This window comes from Helobdella robusta, assembly GCF_000326865.2.
Source record: "Helobdella robusta unplaced genomic scaffold HELROscaffold_85, whole genome shotgun sequence".
Lineage (NCBI taxonomy): Eukaryota > Metazoa > Annelida > Clitellata > Rhynchobdellida > Glossiphoniidae > Helobdella > Helobdella robusta.
Genome location: NW_008705490.1, coordinates 84426 through 111925, shown reverse-complemented (window position 1 = coordinate 111925; position 27500 = coordinate 84426). Strand labels below are relative to the sequence as shown.

The 27500-nt window shown below is 36.8% G+C and overlaps 3 protein-coding genes across 3 annotated transcripts in view; 1 reads left to right on the top strand and 2 right to left on the bottom strand.

Annotated features, from left to right (window-relative positions):
- Positions 1–421: 421 nt before the first annotated feature.
- On the top strand, positions 422–4843 carry HELRODRAFT_187620 (hypothetical protein; the record flags this gene model as incomplete). The annotated part of the gene is made up of 9 exons (XM_009032620.1): positions 422–567; positions 670–766; positions 1549–1794; positions 1959–2096; positions 2290–2363; positions 2551–2731; positions 3015–3164; positions 3536–3815; positions 4297–4843. 9 exons carry the CDS (start codon positions 422–424, stop codon positions 4359–4361), a joined length of 1377 nt encoding a protein of 458 aa, XP_009030868.1. The 3' UTR covers positions 4362–4843.
- Positions 4844–5174: 331 nt separating this feature from the next.
- Positions 5175–10143, bottom strand: HELRODRAFT_182345 (hypothetical protein; the record flags this gene model as incomplete). The annotated part of the gene is made up of 12 exons (XM_009032619.1): positions 5175–5530; positions 5644–5712; positions 5969–6043; positions 6160–6231; positions 6639–6747; positions 7065–7167; positions 7282–7392; positions 8387–8541; positions 9031–9213; positions 9383–9566; positions 9658–9836; positions 9958–10143. The coding sequence occupies 12 exons, from the start codon at positions 10141–10143 to the stop codon at positions 5175–5177; spliced, it is 1782 nt and encodes a 593-aa protein (XP_009030867.1).
- A 767-nt stretch (positions 10144–10910) lies between these two features.
- The window catches only part of HELRODRAFT_182344 (hypothetical protein), a gene marked incomplete at both ends in the record, with an annotated part of 17979 nt that continues 1389 nt past the window's right edge, over positions 10911–27500 (bottom strand). The window contains 33 exons of the mRNA XM_009032618.1: positions 10911–10940; positions 11105–11381; positions 11516–12426; positions 12665–13312; positions 13388–13623; positions 13836–14147; positions 14349–14543; positions 14664–14759; positions 14835–14963; positions 15173–15286; positions 15399–15663; positions 15732–15944; positions 16023–16143; positions 16219–16625; positions 16783–16936; positions 17083–17244; positions 17589–17755; positions 17947–18203; positions 19189–19309; positions 19529–19628; positions 19809–21231; positions 22031–22270; positions 22577–22670; positions 22807–23031; positions 23157–23339; positions 23420–23548; positions 24609–24844; positions 24910–25132; positions 25311–25382; positions 25594–25710; positions 26144–26225; positions 26353–26534; positions 27376–27444. Of these exons, the coding sequence (XP_009030866.1) occupies positions 10911–10940; positions 11105–11381; positions 11516–12426; positions 12665–13312; positions 13388–13623; positions 13836–14147; positions 14349–14543; positions 14664–14759; positions 14835–14963; positions 15173–15286; positions 15399–15663; positions 15732–15944; positions 16023–16143; positions 16219–16625; positions 16783–16936; positions 17083–17244; positions 17589–17755; positions 17947–18203; positions 19189–19309; positions 19529–19628; positions 19809–21231; positions 22031–22270; positions 22577–22670; positions 22807–23031; positions 23157–23339; positions 23420–23548; positions 24609–24844; positions 24910–25132; positions 25311–25382; positions 25594–25710; positions 26144–26225; positions 26353–26534; positions 27376–27444 (8190 nt within the window). The remainder of the gene's footprint in view (positions 10941–11104; positions 11382–11515; positions 12427–12664; positions 13313–13387; positions 13624–13835; positions 14148–14348; positions 14544–14663; positions 14760–14834; positions 14964–15172; positions 15287–15398; positions 15664–15731; positions 15945–16022; positions 16144–16218; positions 16626–16782; positions 16937–17082; positions 17245–17588; positions 17756–17946; positions 18204–19188; positions 19310–19528; positions 19629–19808; positions 21232–22030; positions 22271–22576; positions 22671–22806; positions 23032–23156; positions 23340–23419; positions 23549–24608; positions 24845–24909; positions 25133–25310; positions 25383–25593; positions 25711–26143; positions 26226–26352; positions 26535–27375; positions 27445–27500) is intronic.

Below are 27500 nucleotides of genomic sequence, written 5' to 3'. Positions count from 1 at the left end.
TCAGCTGGTTGGATTCGCTGCATTGTTTCTAGTTTATTCTAAAAAATATACATACACACGTTTATAATGCACTGGCCCCAGTTACTTCGCAATTCGATTTAAGCTGGGAGGATTGAAAATAATTTGAGATCACACCTTTCTTATTGGCAATTATAAACTATCAATAGGTATCGTATCGTATCAAATACGTATCGTATCGTATCAAATACGTATCGTATAGTATTAAATACGTATCGTATCGTATCAAATACGTATCGTATCGTATTAAATACGTATCGTATCGTATGAAGTTGTATTGAATGTTATTTATCGAATTGTATCAAGCATAGCACTGCATTCATAAATACACCCTGGAAATACGTGCACGTAATACAAGAGAGAGAGAAAAATCAATTAAGATAAAAGAGAGAGTCCTCACGCGATGACATCACAACCGGAAACGGAATTGATCATCGTGAACGTGGGAGGCAACCGTCACGTGATGAACATTGGTGACCTCATCAAAGCGCCTCACACGAGACTCGGTAAACTCGCACATCTCTACTTACTTCGGCCATCGTTGAAGACGTCATCGCCATCATCTTCTTCCTCTTCTGCCTGCGCTGCGAGTTGTCTTTCATTTCCGGTCGCCATCTTGGATCTGTGCGATGACGTCACGTATGACGTCAGAGAAGGGAAAATGGAATTTTTTTTCGACCGTCAGCCGGTCAGCTCGGCCTATATCGTTAATTACTACAGAACTGGGAAGCTGCACTGCTCTGAAGAGGTAAGATGCATCTCATTAACATAAATTATCATCTAATTTGTTTACATTATCGTCTAATTGGTGTTAATTGTTTTTAATTATTTTATAATTAATACTAATTAATGTTAGCGTCTTTGTATAAAACCGAGCATAGTTTACAAACCTACGTAATTTTAATGAAAATGAACTTACTTTCATAAAAAAGGAGAAACAAACGAACGAATGAACAAACAAACCAACAAACGAACAAACAAAAACGAACGAACAAATGTACGCAAACACACAAACAAACAAACATGCATGCATGCAAAATTGATAGCCAAAAATCTTTTTAAAAACTAGTTTCAAATTTTCTTCTCTCAAAATTAGATACTTTTTCGTTGGGTAATTATGTCGCAAATATAATTATTTGGTCTCTCTCTCTCTCTCTCTCTCTTTCTATTTATTCTTCTACTTCTTTTTATTTATATATATCTCTTTCTTTCTCGCTTTCTTTCTTTTTCTCTCTTTCTCTCAACCACAATTGTAATAGTTCTTGGGAAGGCGCCTAAAAAACAACCATATAAATTTATTCACCATCATCACCATCGTAATCATCATCATCATGGTCATCAGCATCATTATCGTCATCATCGTCATCATCATCACCATCGTCATATCGCTTAAATGCCCTTTATCACTTCTTTAACTTTTACATTTTCGATTCTCCATACATACAATCAACAAAACATAGCTACACGCACACACACACGCACGCACGTACACACACACGCACGTACACACACACGCATACACACACACAGATATGCGTGCAATCGTACTCAGAGGACCTGGAGTACTGGGGTGTGAGTGACGTTAACCTGGAGCCATGCTGTCAGGCACAATACTTCCACAACAGAGAGTTCTGCCTCAATGAAATTAGGAAAGAGAAAAAAAGTTTGAAAATTTACGCTGACGAGGATGCATTTGAACCCGGTACCTTCTGCATCAACCTCAGACAGAAGCTCTGGGATGTTGTCGATAAGCCGCAAACATCTCTACTTGCAAGGGTAACTTAAATGACGTTTAATTTGAGAATTGTTAACGTTAACAACTAACAAACAAACAAACAAACAAACAATCAAACAAACTGACCAGCACACACCTCACAACAACAATTCATCGCCATTATATGCGGAACAAAAACAAAGACAAAAAAATCATCTCAAAATAGGCGATGGCGGCAATTTCAATCTTATTTATCGTCCTCTCGACTGTCACATTAACGCTCAACACTCTTCCATCTATGCACCATAGATACGACAATGGCACGATAATAAAAGAAAATATCCACCTAGCCAGAATCGAAACGGTTCGTGGGTTTTTCACTCACGCACACACACACACACACACACACACACACACACACACACACACACACACACACACACACACACACTGACACATGCAAACAAACACATACATGCACATACACACAGGTACACATAATTAATGTAAATATATATACACTAGGTAATTATTTATTAATATTTATACACGTCTAGGTTTGTATCGGCTGGTTCACCTTCGAATACTTAGTGAGGTTTTTGGCCTCGCCAAACAAATGCAACTTCTTAAAGTTAGTTGTGTCTGTGTACGTGTCTGTGTGCGTGTATGTGTGTATAAGTGTGCAAAATATAAGGTGTTGAGCACCGAATAAAAGATAGCACACACACACACACACACACACACACACACACACACACACACACACACACACACACACACACACACACACACACACACACACAAACACTCATTTGTAGGAGCATTTTGAATTTCATCGATTTGGCGGCCATGTTGCCTTATTATGTATCTTTGGTCGTTTCCATTTTTGATCAAAAAAACGCGGGAAATGACCAGAAAAGCGTGGGAGTTGACCAACTTCAAAACGCGCGCCGGATCGTTCAAGTCTTCCGGATCATGAGGATTTTTAGGATCTTCAAGGTTGGGCGATTTTTAATCTGAAAGATTCAGAATTGGTGATTGATTGAGTGAATGAATGAATGGATAAATTGATGAACATCTGATAATTAAATGAATGAGTGAACAAAAGACCGGGCGAACCAAACCAACGTATGAACAAATGAATGAACGAACGAGCATATGGAAGAACCACGAAGGAACAAATAAATGAATTGATTAATAAATCAATCAATCATTCAATTTATCAATTATTCATTCAATCAATCAATCGATCGATCAATCAATCAACCAATCAACCAAAAAGCTTGCTCGTCATTCAACTGGCCTACAATCCTTGGGCTACACATTACGAAGAAGTTACAAGGAGCTCGGCTTGTTGGTCATGTTCATTGCTATCGGAATTCTAATTTTTTCAAGTCTGGCCTACTTCGCCGAGAAGAGTGATGATTATAATGTGGCCACTGCAGCTCCTACTGCTGCTTATAAAAATGGTTAGCCGCTGTTGTTGGTGCTGAAGTTGTGTGGAGTGGCTGTTTTGCTGGCAGTTTGTTAATTAACTTAAAGGATTTGCCATATAATGAATTTGTTTGATTTTTGAACAATTCTTTCATGGTTCCCACCTTGAATCTTCCAGAATATTTGAACTGTAGTAAATACGACCAGCCTCCGGAGAGCAACAGCGACAACGACAATAGCCACCATCACCACCACCACCACCAACAGCCGCAAAACTGTCCGGAAGCACCCATTCCCCAGCAGTCCCAACAGCCCATTCCTGATTTCCAGCACCACCAACACCAACACCACCGAAGCATCATCGACCAGCCACAATTCACCAGCATACCGGACTCATTTTGGTGGGCTGCCATCACGATGACCACGGTGGGCTACGGGGACGTCTACCCCAAATCCAGTTGGGGTAAATTAGTGGGGGCGATTTGCTGCATTTGCGGCGTTTTGGTCATAGCAATGCCCATCCCAATTATCGTCAGCAATTTCGCCGATTTCTATAGGGACCAGATGAGACGGGAGAGAGCTCTAAAGAGAGAGGGGGCCTTTGAAAGGGCCCGCCGTGACGGTAGCATTGTGTCGATAGATAGGGGTTGTGAGTATGACGTCACTAATGACGTCATTTTTTTGGATAAGACGAGAGGAGGAAAAAGTTCCGATGACGTGTTTTGTAGTGATGACATGGAAAATAACGATGATGACGAAAATGGTGCTATGATTAAGAAATAGATCATGTAGTTGTAGTAGTAGTAGCAGCAGCAGCAGTAGTAGTAGTAGTAGCAGTAGTAGTAGTAGTAGAAGTAATAGTATTACAGGCGCAAATTACTTGAATTTATTGTGTTTCTAATCAAACTAACAAACAAAAATGTTGTTTTAAAATAAAGTCTAAAATTGAAATCGCGAAATTTTAAATTCAAGTTAGAAATGATCGTATATTTTATATATTATACGTGTGTACGTGTGTGTATGTGTTTATGTGTGTTTGTGCGCGCTTGTGTGTTTATGTATAAATAGAGTCTCCAGTTTGAAAAAGCCTTACTTGCTAAGGAAAGAAATATAAATACATTCACGAGTAGTTGACATTAAAATAGAGTTTCCCAATTGTTTGATAGAACTAAAAATATTACAATTGATTAAATAAAGTTTTACAATGAGATGATTTTATAATAAAAATGAGTTTAACTAAGCAATCAATCAATCAATCATCACTCAAATCATCAATCAACTAACTAATTAATGAACCAATCAACTGACCAGTCAATCAATTAACCAACTGGCGAACCAATCAATGGCTACTTTTTGCCAGTTTCCTCTTATTAACACCGGCCGATTTTACCATCAAATTTTTTCCTGTCAATTTTTCCTCGTACGGTGACCTAACTTGACCAGTTTTAGGCCTGTAGTAGAGACCATATCTACTCTCATCGTCGTCGTTGTCGTCGTCGTCATTGTAGCCGCGATTGTTACGATTCTGACGATCATGGTGGCTATGGTTACGACCGAGCGATACGGTCTTCCTGGACCCCCCTTGATCACGTGACGGCAAAAGCAACAGCCCATTGGTCAGTTTCAGTGAGGAGTTTCTCCTGTTTACTGCCCACGTGTTTGAGTTCGGCAGACGATCGCCACTCATAGCCAACAGGCGCTCTCTGAAGGCTTTAAAAGTGACACAAACATTTATTTACTTGCATGTATACGTATGTGTAAATGTATGTGTATATATGTATGTTTGCATGTATATATATATATATATGTGTATATATGTATGTATGTATGTATGTATGTATGTATGTATGTATGTATGTATGTATGTATGTATGTATGTATGTATGTATGTATGTATGTATGTATGTATGTATGTATGTATGTATGTAAACATTAAAACCAAAACATGATGAGTGACACTGAACCGTCAAACATCAAGTAACAAGTGTATTAACACTTTGATTTGTCGTTAATTGCACATGTCGGCATTCAGTTGGATATTTTCAAGCACACAGACACGCAGGAACCGCTGCAACAAGCACGAAATGGGGTTAGTTGCGAAAAACAGTTCCCTGCTGTCGCCTGATCTGACGCTGATCATTTTGCATATTGCCTTAAGAAATTTAAGTGTGTTGGGGTCCATCGGGCCGAGAACCTCGATACATATTGGCAAGAATTTCATCGAGGGGAGGGCATTCCCATATTTCTTCATTTTCTCGTCCGCTGCCCTGGCCGCGACCAAACCGCATTCTTTACTTGTCAGGTTTACGTATCGTTCGGCGAGGGTGCCAGGGACCGTAACATCCCACGCCAAACATCTGCCGGCTCTCCAAGGTATTAGTGTGCATACATAGTGTGTATGTATGTATGTATGTATGTTTGAATGTATTTACGCACGTAATTGTACCTCAGAGACCAATAAAGACATTTCGACCAACCTGGATTTTGAACCTGGGATCTTTGAGTCCAAGGATCGAGTTGAGAGGAAGTGCTTCCACGTGACCCGTCTGCATAATAAAAATAATTATGACAATAAATAATAACAATAATAACAATAATAATTATAATAATAACAATAACACAGAGTACTCGAATGCGAGTGAACCAACGTGTCATACATTTTTTTCTCTCCAATGTATGATAAGTAAGATGTGAGTGACGTCTGCCATTAACATTATTATCATTATTATGATAATTATAATTATGGTTATCATAATAATAATAATAATTATTAATAAAAATTATTATTATTATTATTATTACCCGTGACGTAATCGAGGAAGGCTTCAAAGCCGTTATAGTCCAGGGCGCAGTGCCTACCTTTCCACACCATGTTGTCTGGGATAATAATAATAATAAATAATAATAATAATAAATAATAATATAATAATAATAATTATAAACTATATTTTCAATAATAATAATAATATTAATAAATGATAATGGTAAGTAACGTTTTTCGTTGAGCAACACGACCGTTGGGACGCCAACCACCTCAAATATTTCGTTCAGTGGGCCATTCGGGTCTGAATAATTATTAATAATTATAACATAATTATAATTATAATAATGTTACTATTAATCATAATAATAATAAAAACAAATCAACAACAACAACAATACTAATAATAATAATAGTAACAACTACAGCAATAGTTATCGGGCAATATCTTAAATTTAAATGTAATGTTGTAGGGGTAGTAGTAATTGAAATATCGTCAGTTGAAGGGGTCCGAGTGGATTTGAAATAAAACTGAAATTTAATTGGCTGCTTAATTCAGTGGATAAAATAAAGCTGACATTTAATTGGTTGCTTAATTCAGTGAATAAATTCAAAAATTTGAAAAGTTCCCGCCTTTTTCGAGAAAAGTTAGATAGTGAGAAAATAGCTGGCTGTTGGCAGCTGTTTGCAGCTGCTGTTGCTGCTGCAAACTTAACCAGCCAGTCATATTCAAGATTTGCAAAGCCCTCTCTCTCGATGATGATGATGGTGGTGATGATGATGATGTGGCCTGTGTTGATTCGCAGCACACGGTGATTATCTGAGTGAGTGAATGAATAAATAAATGAGTGAAAGAGTGATTGAATGACTGACTGACTGAATCATTATCATCGTCGTCATCATTATCATAACCTTATAATTTTTTCCCGCCATTTTACTGGAATACTGACAGAGCCAGTTGAGTTGCTTAATGGAGTAATGATGATGACCGGACCAAAAATAAATTACGTAGCCAAAATTATTATTATTATTGAGGTGATGATTATTATCATTGGTGGTTATAAATAGCTGCTGGGAATTTCCGCTGAAAATTTCCAGAGATGTGCAGGTGGTGGAAATTCCAAACGGTTTTCTTACCCATCCCTGGTTTACGGGCTTTTTGGAAGCGAATTTTCTTTCGATTTCAAGAGTTTCTCGGTAGGGTATGATGACGTCATTGTGGAGGTCTTTCTTCGATGGTCTGATGGATTGAATGAAAGAATGGGTGAATGAATGAATGAATGGGTGAATGAATGACTAAATGAACAAATGAATGAATGAAAGACAAAAAATGAATTAAAAAGCGTATTTTTACCTCAATATCTGACTGAAAAAGCAAAAAAATGAAAATGGTTGAAGCGGTTCAGTTGACACTTCAACAACATTTGAAGGAATGCAGTTGATGCTGTTGTTGTTGATGTTGTTGCTGTTGTTGTTGTTACAAACGGATGTCAAACTAATAAAATAATTCGTCTGATCTTTACAAGGAAGCTTGGTAAGATCAATAATAACGTCATCATTAACGTCATCAACAACAACAAAGACAACAACAACAACAAAACAACAACAACAACAACATCAGTAACATTAATAATTATAACTACATTAAGCGGTAAGTTGCAAACATCATTCTTGAGTGGCGGGCCATAAGATGCTCCGTTAATCAGCAATTGATAGCTTATGTTGTTGTTGTCGTTGTTGTTGCTGTTGTTGTTGTTGCTGTTGTTGCTGTTGTTGTTGTTGCTGTTGTTGTTGTTGCTTGCTGGTTGCCAAGAGACAACACAGTTTAACATGCCTGCACGTATATTTAGATATTATGTTATATATATATATATATATATCCTTAAAAAAATCAATCAACCAGTCAATCAATCAACCAGTCAATCAATCAATCAATCAAACCAATCGAACTAACCAGTAAACTCATTTTGAATGAGAACCAGGCATAAATCTAAATCTCTATCCAAGCCATCCAAACCATTCAGTAAAGCCTGATTGTTCGGATTCACCTGATTGAAAAATGAATGAACGAACGAAAAAATAAGGAAATGAATGAATTCAAGAAAGTGAAAATGAATGAATGAATGAATTTAAATGAGAATTCATAATTCACCTGTACGTGCTGATGATGATAGTGATCGGCAGGCGGAAGGAAACGTTCTTTGGATAAATCTTGGAGAAGTCTGATGATGATAATGATGATGATGTGGCTGATTCTACGCTCAATCACTCAATCAATAATTCATTCATTCGTTCATTCATTAAGTTAACTACCCATATTTCAGCAATTAGTTTTTCTATTTATTTAACTATTCATACGTTCATCATTCATTCGTTTGTCCGTTCATTCATTCATTCATTCGTTCGTTCATTCATTCATTCATTCATTCATTCATTTACTCATTCATTCATTCACTCACTTATCTCTCAAATTGATCAAAATGGCGGTTTCGCTATCTAGCATTCTACGCTCATCTAGGTTTCGAACCCGGACACTTATGGTCGGAGTTAAGATGGTTGAGATTGGCGCCACTAAAATAGATTCACTTTTAACCAATTTCTGCGATCCGTGCAACTGTTTTTTGTATTTGGTATTATTATTATTATTATTGTTGTTATTATTATTATTATTGTTATGATGATGCTAACGCGTATCTCCATGTATATAAGATATCTTCCTTGCTTTAGATCTGTAAACTCGTAATACATTTGATCCTGGGAAGAAATAAAAAAGTTGGTTGATTGATTGAAGGAATGAAGAAATGATTGAATAAATAATTGAGTGAATAAATATGTGATTGTTTGATTAAATGATTGGTTGATTGATTGGCTGGTTGAAAAAGAAGTTACTTGATTGACTGGCTCCGATTGAATCTGTTGATTTGTTTCTTCTTCAACGACAACCAACTGAAATATAGAACAAAGTTATAAATTAATTTTCACTCATTCATTCAACCAATCACTCATTCATTCAATCAATCAATTATTCAATCATTCAATCCATCATTCAATCAATCAATCCATCAATCAATCATTCATGCAACCAATCAACGCATTCACTAACTTTACAGTTTTTAATCTTTGCATTCCCGGTCACGACAATCAGGCCCCAGCTAATTTTAACACCATTGAAATAATTGGACGACGGTGACGTCACTCTTTGTAGTTTTGGCGCCAAAACACCAGGCCACGTGACTACCAAGGGTTCGGACAGCTGACTGTGGTATCTGCGTTCTGATGTGAGAGCCTGTGTGTGTGTGTGTGTGTGTGTGTGTGTGTGTGTGTGTGACGTCATCGTCAACAACATCGTCAACAGCAACAACAACATCAACAACAGCATCAACATCAACAACAAAAACAGCAACAGCAACAACAACATCAACAACAAAAACAACAACAACAAAATGTCTCCTAACCTGAACCTGAAAAACATAGTCCTTACACCAAACACCTCCAGTGAACGCGAACGATCTTGCAGTCGAACCCAGGTCGTTCGACTCGGCCACGCCATCGATGAACACCTTATAACCTGTAATCGTAGCATCGCCAAATGATTTTGGCTCCTCCCACTCGATCGTGACGTAATTGAAGTTGGTGGCTCTGATTGATTGATTGATTGATGAGTGATCGAATGAAGAAATAATTGGATGAATAAATAAATAAACCACTTTCAAAACAAATTCAAACTGACTTAACACAGACGACAGGAGCACCGGCGGGAGCAGAGGTCACGACCTTCACGACCTTTGACCTGCCGACCAATCTATTTTTAGCATCGTAGGTGTACAAGCGTATGCAGTGCTGCACTCCCGGTGCACACTTGTGAAGCGTACACCTAGTCTCGGAACTCTCCAACTGCACTTCCTTTTCCTGTTCATTATTTTGTTTCCATGGTTAATAATAATAATAATAATTATAATAAATAATGATAATAATAATAAATAATAATAATAATAAAAAGATTTTCAATTTATTCGGAGAAATTAGCCACCTGAGTTTGAACAGCTGACTTCCATCGGACTTTATAATAGTCAACGTTATTATTATTATCATTGGTCCAGTCCATGTGTATGGATGTGTCCTCAACTTTCACGACCCTCAGGTGCGTTTCCACCCACCCATCGCTCCCCCCACCATCAGCGAGATCATCAACACCACCACCGCCTCCGCCTCCCATGTCACTACTATCATAACCATTGCCACCACCATCATCATCATCATCGCCGCGGGAGTTATGATTATGATGATGGTGTTTGGTTTTCCCGGCTAGTTTTGAGAAATTTTTTTTCAAGCTTGAGTCAATCACGACTGCATCAGAGGGTTCGGAATCGACAAAATTTGCTTCGGACGACAATGCAACTACACTCACGTTGTAAATTCTGCGTGAACCAAAGATGAATGAATGAATGAATGAGTGAATGAATGAACGAATGAATGAGTGAATGAATGAATGAATGAGTGAATGAATGAACGAATGAATGAGTGAATGAATGAGTGAATGAGTGAATGAATGAACGAATGAATGAGTGAATGAATGAATGAATGAATGAGTGAATGAATGAATGAATGAATGAATGAATGAATGAATGAATGAATGAATAAGCAAATGTTTATAAACATAGATAGATATTTCCTTAGCATGTTTGGTTTGGTCCGAAAATTCGAACTTGTCTATTTTCAAATTAAATATTTCTACTAACAATGGTAGTATAAGTCAGGTTGATTCAAATAAATTTAAAGGTGTTTTTATTAATTCTACATTGTCCCGGTCTGACCATATCCAGTTTATTTCTAAAAAGGTTTCTAAAAATTTGGGTTTAATCCACCGTCTTAAAGCAAGATTTTCTAATTACATTTTAACTATCTTTATCCAATTCTCTAATTTTATCTTAGTCTTCTTATTGTATTTCAATCTGGAGGCAGAGTCCTAAAACTCACATTTATTCACCAATTGCTTATCTCAGTCTCTTGTGTCTGCCAAATAAAATTCAATTCAGTTCAATTCAATTCAATTTAATTTAATTTAATTCAATTCAATTTAATTTAATTTAATTCAATTTAATTCAATTCAATTCATACTTTTTCGATTGGTAAGGAACAATAGCCCTCCGGTGATTGACATTTATAACTCCGCCCACCTTCTTATCGTTAACGTACAATTGATAACCCCTAAGACCACCACCATGCAAAACAGGCTCCGCCCATTCAATCTCGAACTCTCTATCTTTAATTGCTTTAATCCAGGTTATCGGCTTCTCGGGGGGTCCAGGGATGTGCGTTTGGATGTGTTGGGTGTTTTTTGGCGATAGTGAGTCGGTTTTTGGCGGAATCGAATCAATTTCGTCGTCGTTTTTTGTGGACGTTTTGTGGTCAGTTGGATGGAAGATGGGCTCAACTATGAGGTCAATAATCTGGCTGTAAGGGGAGCGTTGTTGATGATGATGTGTGTGATACGACGATGATGACGACGATGAAGGTGATGAAGATGATGATGACAACAACAAAAACAACATTAACTACAATAAAAAACAACAAATAAGCATTGTCACCTTTTTTTAAGAATCGGGATTGTGCAGCGGTTGACATCAGCTTCGAACGATTCCTGTCGGAGTTCGCCGTACTTTTGATCATCGTCATCACTACCTCTTCCTTCTCCTTCTTCTTCCCCGTCATCATTATCACAACCATCACCATCATTATCATAACTAACGGCATTGTTACCATCACCGACACGTCGTTTTTTGATGTGAAGGTACTTCCATGTTACATTGAATTGGCTGACTCTTGGGAGGAAACTTCCGTTGGGTGCTTTATGATTTTTTTCATCATCTTCATCATCATCATCATCGTCAACCGCAACTTTATCATTATTATCATCAGCATTGTTGTTGTCGTCATCACTACCATCATCATCAACGTCATCATCATTTTTTATTTTTTTACCGCTTTTCCGTCTCTTCTTAACATTCCGAATGCCACCATCACTATCGTCACCACTCTTGTTGTTATCACCACTACCATTATCATCATCACCATTGCCGTTTTTGAGGGCTTTCATTGTATCTCTTTGGTTGTTGATTGTATTACCTTGTCCGTTTATATTTCTTTGTTTGTTTTTGTTTCTGTACTTTTTCGCCTCATTATCGACGTCGTTGCCATTTTTATTCACGGTCCATTTGACAACTACATGGCCCCATCTATTATTATTATTATTATTATTATCACTGTTGCTCTTATGATTATGATTAGTTAAAGTTTTATTGCCATTGCTATTTCGATCGCTATTGGATGGAATAAATTTAGCCGAGCATTGTACGAGAGCTCCTATTCGTCGAGAGTCTGGTGGTACCTGAAATGTGATTGGTCGGGAGAAGGAGACGTCATTATCCTCGTCGCCAGTCAGATCCTTCCAATCTTCAAAAGCAGGGGAGTCACTGTCAAAGACGCTTTTGGATTGCTTCTGTTTATGATAACGGTGGTGATGATGATGACGATGACGACGACGATGATGATGATGATGATGACGACGATGATGACGACGATGATGATGATGACGACGAAGACGATGATGATGATGATAATCATGCCAGTGATGATCGTGATAAAGTCCACAAAACTAACGACAAATCATCATCATAGTCGGAAACAACAAAAAAAACAACAACAACAGCAGCAGCAACAACCACAACAACACTAACAATTTCCATCTTTTTCCTCATTTTGAATACGTTCAATGGACAAGTGACAGCACAGAGCACAATTTTGTACTTCTTGGACGGCTTGCACTTAACCAGAGTACAACTTTGCGTCAGTGGCGACAGCCGCATGTGTGGCTGGCCGTTCACGTCTAACCGGTAGCCGAGTAAGTGGAGTTTGACGCGTCTTATGACGTCATTCTCGTTGTTTACTTGTTTGCGCTGTTGTTTTCTGGTTGTTATTTTTTCGATGTGGTTTTTCACAGAGTCGTCGTCGTCATCATCATCGTATTTATAAGCGTCATCATCGTCACCATTTTCGTAGCCACTGTTACGATTTAGTTCAGTTTTTTTATTTGATTTTTTAAGGCCGCCATTTTTATGATCTTCTTTCCTGTTCCCTCCTACCTTCTTCCGGTAAACTAAGAGCATTTCCGGTTTCTGCCAACAAAGATCACAACTGTTACTCGTGAATGACGTCATGAGGGGCAATGGTGGTGGGCAGGGTGCTTTCGTTCGAGCGAATATCGGTTTCGAGAATAATTTTGACTGCATCCTGTGCTTCGATTCCCATTCTAGGTCGGTCGGTTCCAAACCGTCTCGTACCGATGTTTTCTTGCTCACTACCGCTTCCACTGAGAATCGGTATGTCTGTTTGGTAATTTATGATTTGTCGTTAATAATATTATTCTTACGGTTAAATATTAAAAAAATAAATTGATTGACCTCTCCTGGATCGAGTCCATAGATAGTCGCATGAGAACTTGACCCCTGAATGACCTTTTCGTGACCTCTAACATCGTCGTCATATCGCGATTTACTTCCGGAACTTCTCACTTTGACCCACTTGACTCTCGTTTCCACCAATCGATTTGAGCCGCTGACTCGTGCTGCTCGCCACGACAACGAGATGCAGTCCAGGCCGGATGACGTCATTTTCAAGTCGTCAGGCGCGCCAGTTCCTGTTCGTGTTGGGGGGTGCCCCGGGTTGGAAGTTTAACATTTTTGTAAAAAGGGATTGAGGTTAATGGCAGAGTTTTGTGTAATGTTCACATTCTTCAGGCGAGTTTGTGTCATTCGTATGAATTTCAGATGTAAAAATTATTAATTGTATTAAAATCGTCCAGTCAGAAATAATAATAAGAAGGAGAATTTGAAAGTAAATCAGTGATACCAGATGTGGAACAGAAGACAGTGGATCTCGGCAGCCATTTGCTTTCAGGGGCGGGTTCATCTGCCGGTATTGACTTGATTTTGTTTGAACTTTGACCCAGTTGTTCAAAATACTCGCGAGTAATGGCGGTTACGGTAACGCAGTATTCGGTATTTTCGGTAAGACCGTCAATTGTCGCGCTGTTCGATTTCTTTGATAAGTCGACGGTTCTTAATTGATCGTAGATCGGCCGGTCGGATTGCTTGAATCGGTCGGATTGTTTCCATTTCAGAAGCTTCAGGAAACTTTTCGGGATTACATCTACCCTGTATCCTGGAGAGGATGATGATGATGATGATGAGGAGGAGGATGGCGGTAGTAAGATGATGATGATGGTGGTGGTGGTGATGGAATGATGACGACGATGACGATGATGACAATGATGTATTCATGATGACGTCATAATAATAAAAGTAAAAAACAGTTATCGTTATAATTATAACCATAGTTGAAATTAATTATTTACACACCAACCCAGTATTTTTGCACCGGAAGTTCGACTGCTACTGTTTCCGCTTCCGGGCTCCCATGTAACCAGAATGGAGTCGCATGTCGTAGAGGCTACGCAGAGGTTTTCAGGGCCGGAAACAGGGTAAGATGACGTCGCGATAGTCACGTGATCTGACGCTGACGTCATGATGAAACTTCGTTTCTTCTCTTCGCCCGTTTCTGTGATGTTGCCGTTGTGTTGTAGAAACAATAATTTAAGTTAATTACGACGGTGATGATACTGATGACGATAACATGGTCACGTGATTTGATAAGAATGACATCATAGTTAAAGACTACCTGGATTGATTTCAAGGTACGGATGAATTAATCTGGATTCAACGACAACAGTGTAAGTTTTGCCAGGACTTAGGTCTGTCAGTTGCATGCATGTATCTGGAACGAAAAATAATAATTAAATATAATAATAATTATAATTTCTTAAAAATACTACTTATTACTTTCTAATACCTGGAGAGGTTTTGCTGTTGATTCCGGTTTCCGCTTTGTTTCCGGGCCACCAGGTAACTAGGAATGTTTCGGGATCGATGTAGTGATTGTTGTTGTTGTTGTTGTCACGTGAGTCGGTGACGTCATCGTCTACGTAGGAGTGTGTGAAATTTGTGTGAAATTGATGTTGTTGTTGTTGCTGTTGTTGTTGTTGTGGGTTTTGAGATGTTGTTACTGGTTGGTTGTTGTTGATGGTCATTTCAATGAAACCACTAATAGATAGTAATTATCATTCTCATGATTGACAACGTATGCGTGCTTGTAATTACAATTGTAATGGTGATTGTAAAGAAGTTTACCCAATGCCCAAGTTACAAGGGCCGAATTTCCAGTAACATCGCGGGCCTCTACGTGTTTTGGCGGTCGCACGAAACCCGTGTATGTGACCACCAACTTTACCCCTTTCAAGGTTACTGCATTTTTTAATTACGGAATTTTATGTTAATGATTAAAATGAAACCGGATGATAAGAAATGCAAATTAAATATAAAAAGAGTAGTCATTAACATAATTTATTCTCTGCACCTGTCTTTCCATCATTAGCTAGAGATCCTGATGACGATGATACGGACGATGAACGACGACGATGTAACAATTTTCCCGCCAAATTTTGTTGTTGTTGTTGACGATGTTGTTGTTGTTGTTGATGTTGTTGTTGTTGCTGTGACGTCAGAGTCAGCAGCTGCAGCGTCATCTTTTCACCGATTTTTAAATGCTTAATTAGGAGAGATCGCGATGTCTTGGGGAGGGTAGATCCGTAGGCTTTGCCATTTTTCAAAAGTTTGAAACCCTAAATAATAAAAAATAATACTCTAAATAAAAGTAATAACAATAATTACTAAAATGCCCCCAACCTACCATAACATCCACACCATCTTTATCCTCTTCCTCTTTATCCCAAGCCAGCAGGATCCCTCTATGATCCATGTTTTCTACCCTGAGGTAAGATGATTCCGGAGGGGTTGGGGCAGAAATGGTCAGGGTGTTTGACGGATCGCTCTCACTGGCGCAGTGTATTGTTGTCGTTGGTGTCAGTTGCTGCTGCTTCTGCTGATGTACCTTCGTACAAGACTGAGAAATATAAATATTAATATCTATTTAAAATAATAATTATTATTAGCAATAAATTATTTTGTTGTTTCAAATGACCTTGACATTGACATCGAACGTTTGACCCGGGGTCAAACCGGTGAACGTGTACTGGTAACCTTTCTTGTTACCAGCTGAACTGACGTCGACCCTGTCTCTCATCTTGTTGTTTACGTAGATTCTTTGGCAATTGTATTTATTATGAATTGTGGATAATTTTAAATTGAAAGAAAATTTCATAAAATTTCAGACTAACCTGAAATGATCGATATCATTATCATCATCCACCAATCCTCCATCGTCATCATAATCATCATCTCCTTCACCGTCATCACCGCCATTTTTTCTGCTTCCGGCAAACTCTAAATTACTCCAGCCAATCACAATCGCTCCTTCTTTAAAAGATGGCTGTTCAGAAATTCTGGGCGTTCTGGGCTTTTTGGCGCACGTGACTTTCACGGGTTCAAGGTCAACGACTTTGACCCCTGACTTAGCCACTGGAACGACCTTCACTAACACCGAACTTCCGGCGAGTAACTTATCCAGGGTTATTTCTGTCAAGTCTGCTGGAAGTAGGTCGCCGATTGGTTTCTCGTCTGCCATTATTTGATAGCCAACGATATCGCTTGGCTTAATTTTTGCTTTGTTCCATTTAAATGTGACCTGATTTTTTTTAGAAAATTTATAGAAAAATAAAATAAAATAATATAATAATTGTAATAAATAAAACTACATTTTATAAACAAACATCTGCAAAGTACCAAAAATTGTAAAACGAAATAAAATTTATTCACCGAAAAGCACGCATGGCATCATTTACCTTGTTCGGTTCATCGCAGACGATCTTAAACTTTGATTGACCTTGAAACTTCGAATCGCCTGACCCATATTTGAAGGTCACAGACGGTGACGTCATCTGCACTTCTTGTGATTTGTTGACGCCTAACTTCTCGTACGTGCTAACCACGTGAATTCTGTGATGGTGATGATAATGATGGTGATGATGATGACGTCACGATGATGTTGTGGCAATGGTGCTGATCACAATATCAAAAAAAAAATACGAACAATAATAACACAACAATAAAACAATAATAACACAACACAGTCAGAAACCTACTTGTAAGTCACTCCATCAATCAAACCTTGAATCAAACAACAACCGCCACTACCACCAATACCACTACTATTACTATTTCCGCTTTTTTCGTCAACGTTCCAGACGTGTTGGACTGAGGCTAAAACGTCTGAGCGGTCATCATTCTCCAGGAAGCATTCGAAGCTGGTGATGATAACGATGATGATGACGATGATGATGATGACGACGATGATGATGACAATGATGAGATGACGATGATAAGATGATGATGGTATTATCAATGATGGCGGTTAGTGGCCGTGACGGAGTTCGACTGCAAGCAGTTCGCGGATTACGGCGCCCAAGTTTGATGCACTTTATTCGATTGACGATACATTATTATTATTCCTTTTCATACCGACGGTGATGATGAGGATGATGATGGCTATGATGATGATGACGATGATGATGACGATGATGACAATGATGACGATGATGACGATGATGATGATGATGACGATGAAGATGATGACAATGATGATGACAACCTCAAATTGCTGTTGACCTTTTTCCCGAATTTTGGCCCGGCAACATTGATGCTGTTGCAAGTTCTGCGGAAATTTTTTCCAACTTTTTCTCTAAAGACCCATGAAACAAAGATGGCTCCATTTTCTCTTTCTTCCACTTTCAAACGGGCCGCGGAAAAACCACTAATCTATTTTTAGATCATCATTGAGTTATTTTTAGATCGTTGAGTTATTTTTAGATCATCAATGAGTTATTTTTAGATCGTTGAGTTATTTTTAGGTCGTTAAACTATTTATTTTTAGATTGTCAAACTACTTTTAGATTGTCAAACTATTTTTAGATCATTAAGTCATCATCATCATGATCATCATGATCAACCTCAGTCTCGGCATCATTATCATCATCGTCTGGATTCTCTGAAGTCATTAGAGTTGCGCAGATGGCGTTGTTTTTCCGTAATTTTTTCATTCTTTTTCTCCTTCTTTCTCTCGTTCCGTCGTCATCATTATCATGTTTGTCATCATCCTCATCATCATCATCATCATCGTCGTCGTTGTTGTTGTTGTCGCTAGTGTTGTCGTCATCTCTGGCGCGTTTTGCTTTCGTTTTGTTGAGTTTTCTTATGTCAGATAGGCCTGCAATTATTTCAATTTGCTGATGTGGTGATAATTTGATGACGGTGTTGTTGTTGTTGTTGCAGTTGAGATGCTGTTGTTGTTGCTGTTGTGATATTGTTGTTGTTGCTGTTGTGATGTTGTTGTTGTTGCAGTTGTGATGCTGTTGTTGTTGCAGTTGCTGTTGTTGATGCTGTTGTGGTGTTGTTGTCGTTGAGGTATGATAAGAATGTTGTAGTTGTTGTTGTTGGGATATGATAAAAATGTTGTTGTAGTTGTTGTGTTGTTGTTGTTGTGATATGATAAGGATGTTGTTGTTGTTGATGTCGGTGATGTAGTTTATATAGCCATGCCTATCATTTAGTGAACGCAAAGCTTGTGAACGAATAAATAAACATAAAATTAATTAATTAATAACAATAATAATAAAACAACATTTATTAACAATAATAACAATATAAATAAAAATACTATTTCGTGATCTACTTATTGAAAAAAAATTGAAGGAGAGAAGAGAGAGTGAATGTGATTGGTGATGGAAAAGAAGGAAAATATGTGATTATTATTATTATTATTATTAGTTGTAGTAGTAGTAGAAGTAGTAGTATTAGTAGTAGTAGTATTAGTAGCAGTAGTAGTTAGTAGTAGTAGTAGTAGTAGTTAGTAGTAGTAGTAGTATTAGCAGTAGTAGTGGTAGTAGTAGTAGTAGTATTAGTAGTAGTAGTAGTAGTAGTAGTAGTAGTAGTAGTAGTAGTAGTAGTAGTAGTAGTAGTAGTAGTAGTATAACAATAACCGCCGTTGTCTTTATTATTTTCTTTTAAATGTTTTCAGCAACGGGTTTTGGGTTAATTTTGTTGGTATTATTATTATTATTATCATCATTATTATTATCATTAATATTATCATTATTTTTATAATCATTTATTTTGGTTTTTATTATTTATTATTGTTATTATTAAAGTTTTTATTTTCAAATAAAGAGTCAAGTAGAGATACTGAATGGAACCTTCTTTCCTTCGTCTGCTTGCTCGGCCGGTTACAATTACAAATGGCACTCTAAAACTCTGGCCCGTCTTACCGGTAATGCTATTACCGCTATCACAACTTCTGTACTGTAAACTACTGCCCTGATTACAATTATTATTACTCTCTTTGTGTATGTAATCGCTGTTGTAATCGCGATTGTAAAGGAGTTTACTTTTACTCGCATCACCTCGATTTGCGTGATTGGTGTAATTTGGATTGCCGTTATGAGGACGATCACAACGGTCATCATCATCATCATCATAATCGTCATCATCATCATAACCATCGTAACGATTCCGCGACGATGATGATAATGATACCTCGTCGCCCGGACAGCCTTTAGAATGTTCGACGCACCTATTTATGATCTTTGATCTGTGGAATGTTCTAGAATTGATTCGACTACTATAACCACCGATGCTGAATTGATGATGATGACGACGATAATGGTGGTCAGCATCATTATCAGGAGTAGAACTAATACTATTACTATTAACCTGATGATGATGATGACGACGACGATGTTGATGATGATGATGATGGTGATATATGTTGGAGCTATTTAAAGTTGCGTCAGTATCATAATTGTCACTAATAAACTTATAATTGTATTTATTATTGTTATTGTTGTTGTTGTTGATGGTACCGTTATCGGTATCGTTATCGGTATCGTTATATCCGATACGATATGACGATCGAATCGCTTTTGGTGGCAGTCGTTCGCTTTTTGAATTTTTTTGCCGCGAGTTTGACAAAAGTATTTTCGACGTTTGTAGATTACTGTCACTATTGTCGTTGTGGTTGTTGTGGCTGTTGTGGCTGTTGCAGTTGTTTTGGCTGCTGTTGTNGTAGCCGTTGTAGTTGTGGCCGTTGTAGTTGTTGCTGTTGTAGTTGTGGCCGTTGTAGTTGTGGCCGTTGTAGTTGTGACCGTCGTAGTTGTGGCCGTTGTAGTTGTATGTCGATGTTTGTGATGTGATGATTGATTCGAATGATTGTTGCAAGTTGGAAGTGTTGTCCAGTAAAGTTCTGTGATGAACGGCGCTAATAACGTTATTAATGTTGTTGCTGTTGTTGCTGCTGTTGTTGTTGTCGTAAAAAACATTATTATTATTATTATCAATGATATTGTTGTTGATGTTATTGTTATAAGAATCATTAATGTATTTGTTAGTATTATTGTTGTTTGGCAGATAATTATTATTATTATAATTAATAATATTATTATTGGTGTTGTTGTTAGCATTGTAACTGTCTATATACCTATTGTTGTTAGCGTAAAACAAGCTGTTGTTGTTGTTTATGTTTTTCCTGATATTGTTGTTATTGTTGTTGTTTTGTGATTCGCTGATGTATGCTTTTGGCAATATTTCGCCACTAATAGAATTATTTATAATACCATAGGTGTTGTTGACGATGGCGCAAGTGTTGTTGTTGTTGTAGTTAATGTTATCGCTATTGATGTCGTAGTTGTTGATGTCGTTGTAGTAGTTGTTGTTGTTGTTGTCTGCGTTAATGTAATCGTCGTTTGGTACGCCAATATTAATGCTGTTGTTGTTGTTATTGTCTGTAATGTTGTTGTTGTTGTTTTCAACAATGACGTCATAAAGTGTATTATTATTATTGTTATTATTAATGTTGTTGTTGTTGTTGTTTTCGCTATAGATGATATCATTACCTCCGTAGGCGATCACATTTTCAAGAGTATTAAAGACGGTATCAACATTGCTGTTATCATTATTGTCATTATTATATATAATGCTGTTGTTGTTGTTGTTGTTACTATTGTTGTTGTTGTTACTATTGTTGTTAATGTTGTTGCTGTTATTATCGTAGATGAAGTCGTTGTTATTGATGTCTTTGTTGATGTCATTAGAGGGAATGTTGGCAATGTTAACGTCATTATCATTGTAATTATTAATATTAATATAATCATAAATATTATTATTGTTATTATTATTATTATTATTGTTGTTGTTGTTGTTGATGTAATTGATGTGATCATATACCTGATCGCATTGGTTGGCTGATTGTTAACCATCATCGTCCATGATCATTATTATTATTGGCGTCGTTATTGTCAGCATTAATGGTTGAGTTAAAATGATTAAGATGATGATGATGATGAAGAAGATGGTTAGGATGATAATGAAGAAGAAAAATATGATGATGATCACAAGTAGGTAGTGATTGTAAAATTTATAATAATTGAAGTTTACAAATTTTGAGCTACGCATAGTTATAAACGGTTAAATTTTTTAGTATGTTTATGTATTTTTGAGAAAGCATTTTTCCAGATACGTGTATGTACGTATGTATTTAATGATAAAATGTAAGTATCACTGAAACCATGGATTGTTAATTTAGCCAACATTTTATTTTTACTTTATGTTCAGCCACAACCAGTAGGAAGCTTGCTCTGTGCTACTAATAACTGCCTGACAGTCTCACCTCTTTGAAAAGTTTAAACATCGACTCTCCCACTTTTCCTCTTGCACCAGTCTCAACAGAGTAGAACCTGGTTTTGTATCCTTCCTTGTTTAAATCTTGAATCAGCTGTTTGTACTTTGCGGATCTTACATCCTGGCTACTAAGCATGTTATCTTGGTAAGACACACTTAGTTCAATGACGATAACTGAATTCGTATTCTCAGATGATTTAGCATGTTTATTTATTTTTGATGAGGCTTTTTTTGTAGATGCGTGCATGTATGTATGTATGTATGTATGTATGTATGTGTGTGTGTGTGTATGTATGTATGTGTGTGTGTGTGTGTGTGTGTGTGTGTGTAATTATGTAAAAAATACGTAGCAAACAAACAAACCTGTAATTCCATTCTCAAATACGTTGATTAAGTTTTTATATTCGTCTTTTCCGAAGAACATTTTCTCATCATCATCATCGTCTCCATTCTCGTCGTCATCATCATCTTCTTCATCCTCTTTGACATCATCACCGCAGTCGTTCGGATCGTTATCAGTACTTCTGGCGATGACTTTCATCGAGTTATCATTTGCAGGCGACGATATTATGATTTGGTTTGATAGGAGAGATGTTGACGGATCTGTTTGTTTGTTTGTATGTATGTATGTACTTGTATGTATGTATGCATGTATGGGTTTGTATGTATGCATGTATGAGTTTGTATGTTTGCATGTATGAATGTGTTTTTATGTTAAAACCAAATCAGCGATACCGACATTTCACCGTCTGGATCGTAAAGATTTTGAAAAACAATTCTTCATAATATCTTAATTATTTATATCATTTGTTTGTATGTATGTATTGGTTTGTATGTATGTATGCATGTATGAGTTTGTATGTCGGAATGTGTATGTATGTTTGTATATACGTTTGTATGTATACAAACCATCAGTAACGGCCTGTACAGATACGCGATGTGTTGTATGCGCTCTGATGCATCCGTCCAATAAGATGCAGAACGATGAACTCTCAGTAGCTATCTGAAGATGTTGGGGCATGACAGTAGAAATAATAATTATAATTATAATAATAAAAATTGTTATTATCATTATAATTATTATCCAATAATCAACAATATTAATTATTATTATAATATTATGTATGATAATTACGAACCATGTTACCGTAAGGAACGCCGTCTAGATAGACTTGGTAACCTATGACCTTAATCTTCGGGTCGTTGACCTTATTTTTGGGGTCACTGCTATTTTTAGATTTGGTATTTAAGTTCACTTTTGAAATATTTCGCCAGCAGACGAGGGCAGAATCGGGACTGGGCGTGGCTAGGAGATGGACCAGTGGACCGCCAGTCTCGGCAACTCGATACCGACATTTCACCGTCTGGATCGAAAAGATTTTGAAAAAAAATTCTTCATAATATCGTAACTATTCATATAATATCGTAATTAATTATTAATAATTATAGACAATTATGAATTATTATGAAAGAATCATCACTAGCTAACCAGGACATTTGATTCAATAGGATCAGGCAGAGCATTGCTATTATCACTCCCTCCATTGATCGTATTCAAGGGGTGAGCGTGCATTTGAACCCGGTAAACGCCAAGCGACGTCAAACCACTTACCTCTAGCTCGTTTGTAGTTGGCTGGATCAGATATCCGTAAGACACGTCGTTTACTTTTAGCTAGATGAGTGAGTGAATGAATGAATGAATGAATGAATGGGCAAAAAAATGAAAAAATAAAAATGGAACATAGAACTTACTTCAAAACCGGCCAAAAGATGACAAAATCGTTCGGCATTCCATGAAATTTTTAAAATTCCAGGACGGATGAAATGGGATTTAATCCGAAATTTTATTTCTTTCTCATCCAATCCTTTTTTAATGGGCGTCTAAAAAAAGATTGATTAAATTATTTATTTTATAATTATTTATTTTATAATTATTTATTTTATAATTATTTATTTTATAATTATTTATTTTATAATTAATTTTTTTATAATAATTATTTATTTTATAATTATTTATTTTATAATTATTTATTTATTAATATTATTGTTATTTTCAAACAACACCTCGATCCCGTACGGATTTAGGAGATATCCTGATAAGTTGTTATCAGCTGGTAGGACTATAAATTTTCTGGTTGATTGATTGATTGGATTGATTGATAATTGATTGATTGATTAACTGATTGATTGATTGATTAACTGATTGATCGGTTGGTTGGTTGATTGATTGATTGTTTAATTGATTGATGATAAATCAATCAATCAATCAATCAATCAATCAATCAATCAATCAATCAATCAATCAATCAATCAATCAATCAATCAATCAATCAATCAATCAATCAATCAATCAATCAATCAATCAATCAATCAATCAATCAATCAATCAATCAATCAATCAATCAATCAATCAATCAATCAATCAATCAATCAATCAATCAATCAATCAATCAATCAATCAATCAATCAATCAATCAATCAATCAATCAATCAATCAATCAATCAATCAATCAATCAATCAATCAATCAATCAATCAATCAATCAATCAATCAATCAATCAATCAATCAATCAATCAATCAATCAATCAATCAATCAATCAATCAATCAATCAATCAATCAATCAATCAATCAATCAATCAATCAATCAATCAATCAATCAACCAGCCACCCAACCAACCAACCAATCAATCAATCAACTAACTTCGAAGTGAAAACTGCACTCCTTGTTTTGTTCCTGGCAATGGCCGTACACCGAACGAACACAATACCGCATCGATCCAGTACGATACCGACATTTTTATCGTATTTCTGTCGGTATTCGGTCGGTGATTCGGTTTTAAAAAACCAACAACAACAACAATAACATAAACAACAACAACAACATAAACAACAACAACAACATAAACAACAACAACAGCAGCAACAACAACAACAACAACCTTGACCCCAGGACGATGTAGATAGGGCAGTGTCCCGTCAACAGTATAATAAATAGCCGGTCCAGGATCATTACTACTACTTCCTTTTCCGCAATCATCATCATCATCATCATCATCATTACCGTGGCTCTTTCCGGTATCACTGCTATAACCTCTGAGATAGACCACGTGACCTTGGGGTACTTTGAGTTTCGTGTTCGTGTAGTTCCGAATGGTTGGGGTTGGAGTCTGCTTGGCTGATTTTGGTGGGAAAATTTATTATTATTTCATCATCATCACCCACCAAACATCATCATCTCACCGTTCTTAACAACGTTTACGGTGCAGTGGTGAATATTCGGATCGTAACCGACCGACGATAATCGGAACTCGCCGGATATATCGAAGTAGTGCACGAACGAACTACCCTTTTCCGGTTTACCAGAATGTATGACTTTGAAAGTATCATCATCATTACCGCCGTCGTTGTCGTCGTCATCGTTGTAGTTTTTGTTGCTGTGTGTTAGTTTTTTCTCCATGAAACCCTGTTTGTATGTAAGTTTGTCTGTTTGTATGTTTGTTTGTATGTATGTTTATTCGTTCGTTTGTTTGTTTGTTGCTTGTGTGTGTAATAATAATAGTAATGATAATTATGATGATAGTAATAATAATAATAATTATGATGATAGTAATAATAATAACAATAATAATAATAATAATAACCCCTTTTGAATTCAATAGGACGATGTTGTGAGCGATCTTCGAGTTTTTCCAATCAAAGATAACGAAATCATCCTGCGATTTTATTATGAAAAATTATTATAATTAATAATAATATAATTATTGCCCACCATTATCATCATCATCACCACAACAACAACAACAACATCATCAATAACAGCAACAACATCAACATTATCATCAGCAACAACAACAACTGCATCAACAGTACCATCGTCGTCGTCATCATCGTCATAATCATCACAATGACGTCATAGTATCTAACTTCCGGAAGGGTTATGAAATCAGGGTGGAATCCGTCGTCATCCTCCAATCTTATTATGACGGCATCTTCGCTTTCGTCAGCCAGCACGGAACTCACTATCTGATCTTCCGGCAGAACCTGCTTGTAATAAAAATGACAATACTATATACTATCCGATACGATACGATACAATAGGACACTATGTGATACAGTACAATACGATACGATACGATACTATACAACACGATACTATAAAATACGATACGATACTATATGAAACTCTACAATAGGATACTACACGATACTATACATGATACTATGGTATACGATACTATCCGATACGAGACGATACTGTACATAATTAACGATCAACTAGTATACTTATATTGATAATATTATAAAAATGACTAAGCGGGAGGTGCGATACAATCAAATACAATATATATATCTGAAATTATTATAACACAATAACGAAACCAAACGAGACGATACAAAACTAAACATATATCTGAAATTATTATAACACAATAACGAACCCAAACGAGACGATACAAAACTAAACGAAACGAACCGATTGATTAGTGGGATCGACGAACGACTTGCTGGCGAAATGGTAGGTGCCAGCCATGTCTAAACCTCTACACACGCATTTTCTTGAAATTTAAATTTAACTAATTTTATTAATATTAAAAAAATAATAATCACCACTAATGTCATCATCATCATCATCGTCATCATCATCACCATCGTCATCGTCATTAAAATCATCATCAGGATCACCTCGGAACTACGTCAGCCGGTATCATCTGCGCATTGATGACGTCATCAAAAGTTGCCACCCTCTGAACGTCAAATGATGTCAGTGACCCGGAAAAAGTCCAGGCGACGATGTCATTGGTCGAAATCAGGACGGGGTCATTTTCAATTTCACGGGGGGGCGTGGCTATTTTTACTTCGTGGACCTATCAGAATGAAAAGTTTGTTGTTGTTGTTGCTATTGATAGTTCTTCATATTACAATTTTTTTTCACTAATCAATATATAATTCAATCAACCAACCAACTTACCAACCAATCAACCAACCAACTTACCAACCAATCAACCAACCAACTTACCAACCAATCAACCAACCAATTTACCAACCAATCAACCAAGCAACCAATCAACCAACCAATCAACAATCCAGCCAATCAATAAACTGACCGTTGGTCTTTTGTGGACATCAATGACACCAATAACATCATGCGGGTGACCATCACTGTTGTAAAAAGTGAATATAAAAAAATTACAAATAAATTATTTTATGAATAACATTATAATTAATAATATGATTAAATTAATAATATAATTATTATATTTTCTAATCCTGAACACCCCTCTCTACCTTTTGTAATGATACTTTCCTGCCTCGATGAATTGGAACATGTAGGCGGTTGGGCTATGGAGGGCGAATCCACTTTTAAAACCGCCATCTGTTAGACGTCCTTGAGGGTTGACCTTGAAAATTTGTTTGGTTGGTTAATTGGTTGGTTGGTTGGTTAGTTGGTTGGTTAGTTGGTTGGTTGGTTGGCTGGTTGGTTGATTGAATGAGTGATTGAATATATTTAGGTTGAGAAATTGTGTGTGGAATTGAAATATAATATTGGATTGAGACAAACACATAACAATAAAGTAACCGACCAACGAATCAATATATCAACCAATCAACCAACCAACCAGCCAACCAACCAACCAACCAACCAACCAACCAACCAACCTGACATATATTATGCTTTTTCTTGGTAGTTTGCCACACCCACCACACCCTATCATTCAGGTAGGCTTTGAGGTACCTGGGTTCGAACGCACCGTCAGTCAGCGTTATTGTGTGGTTCTTAAATGCAAAAAAAATATCATTAATATTATTTTTAATAACGATAATAATAAATA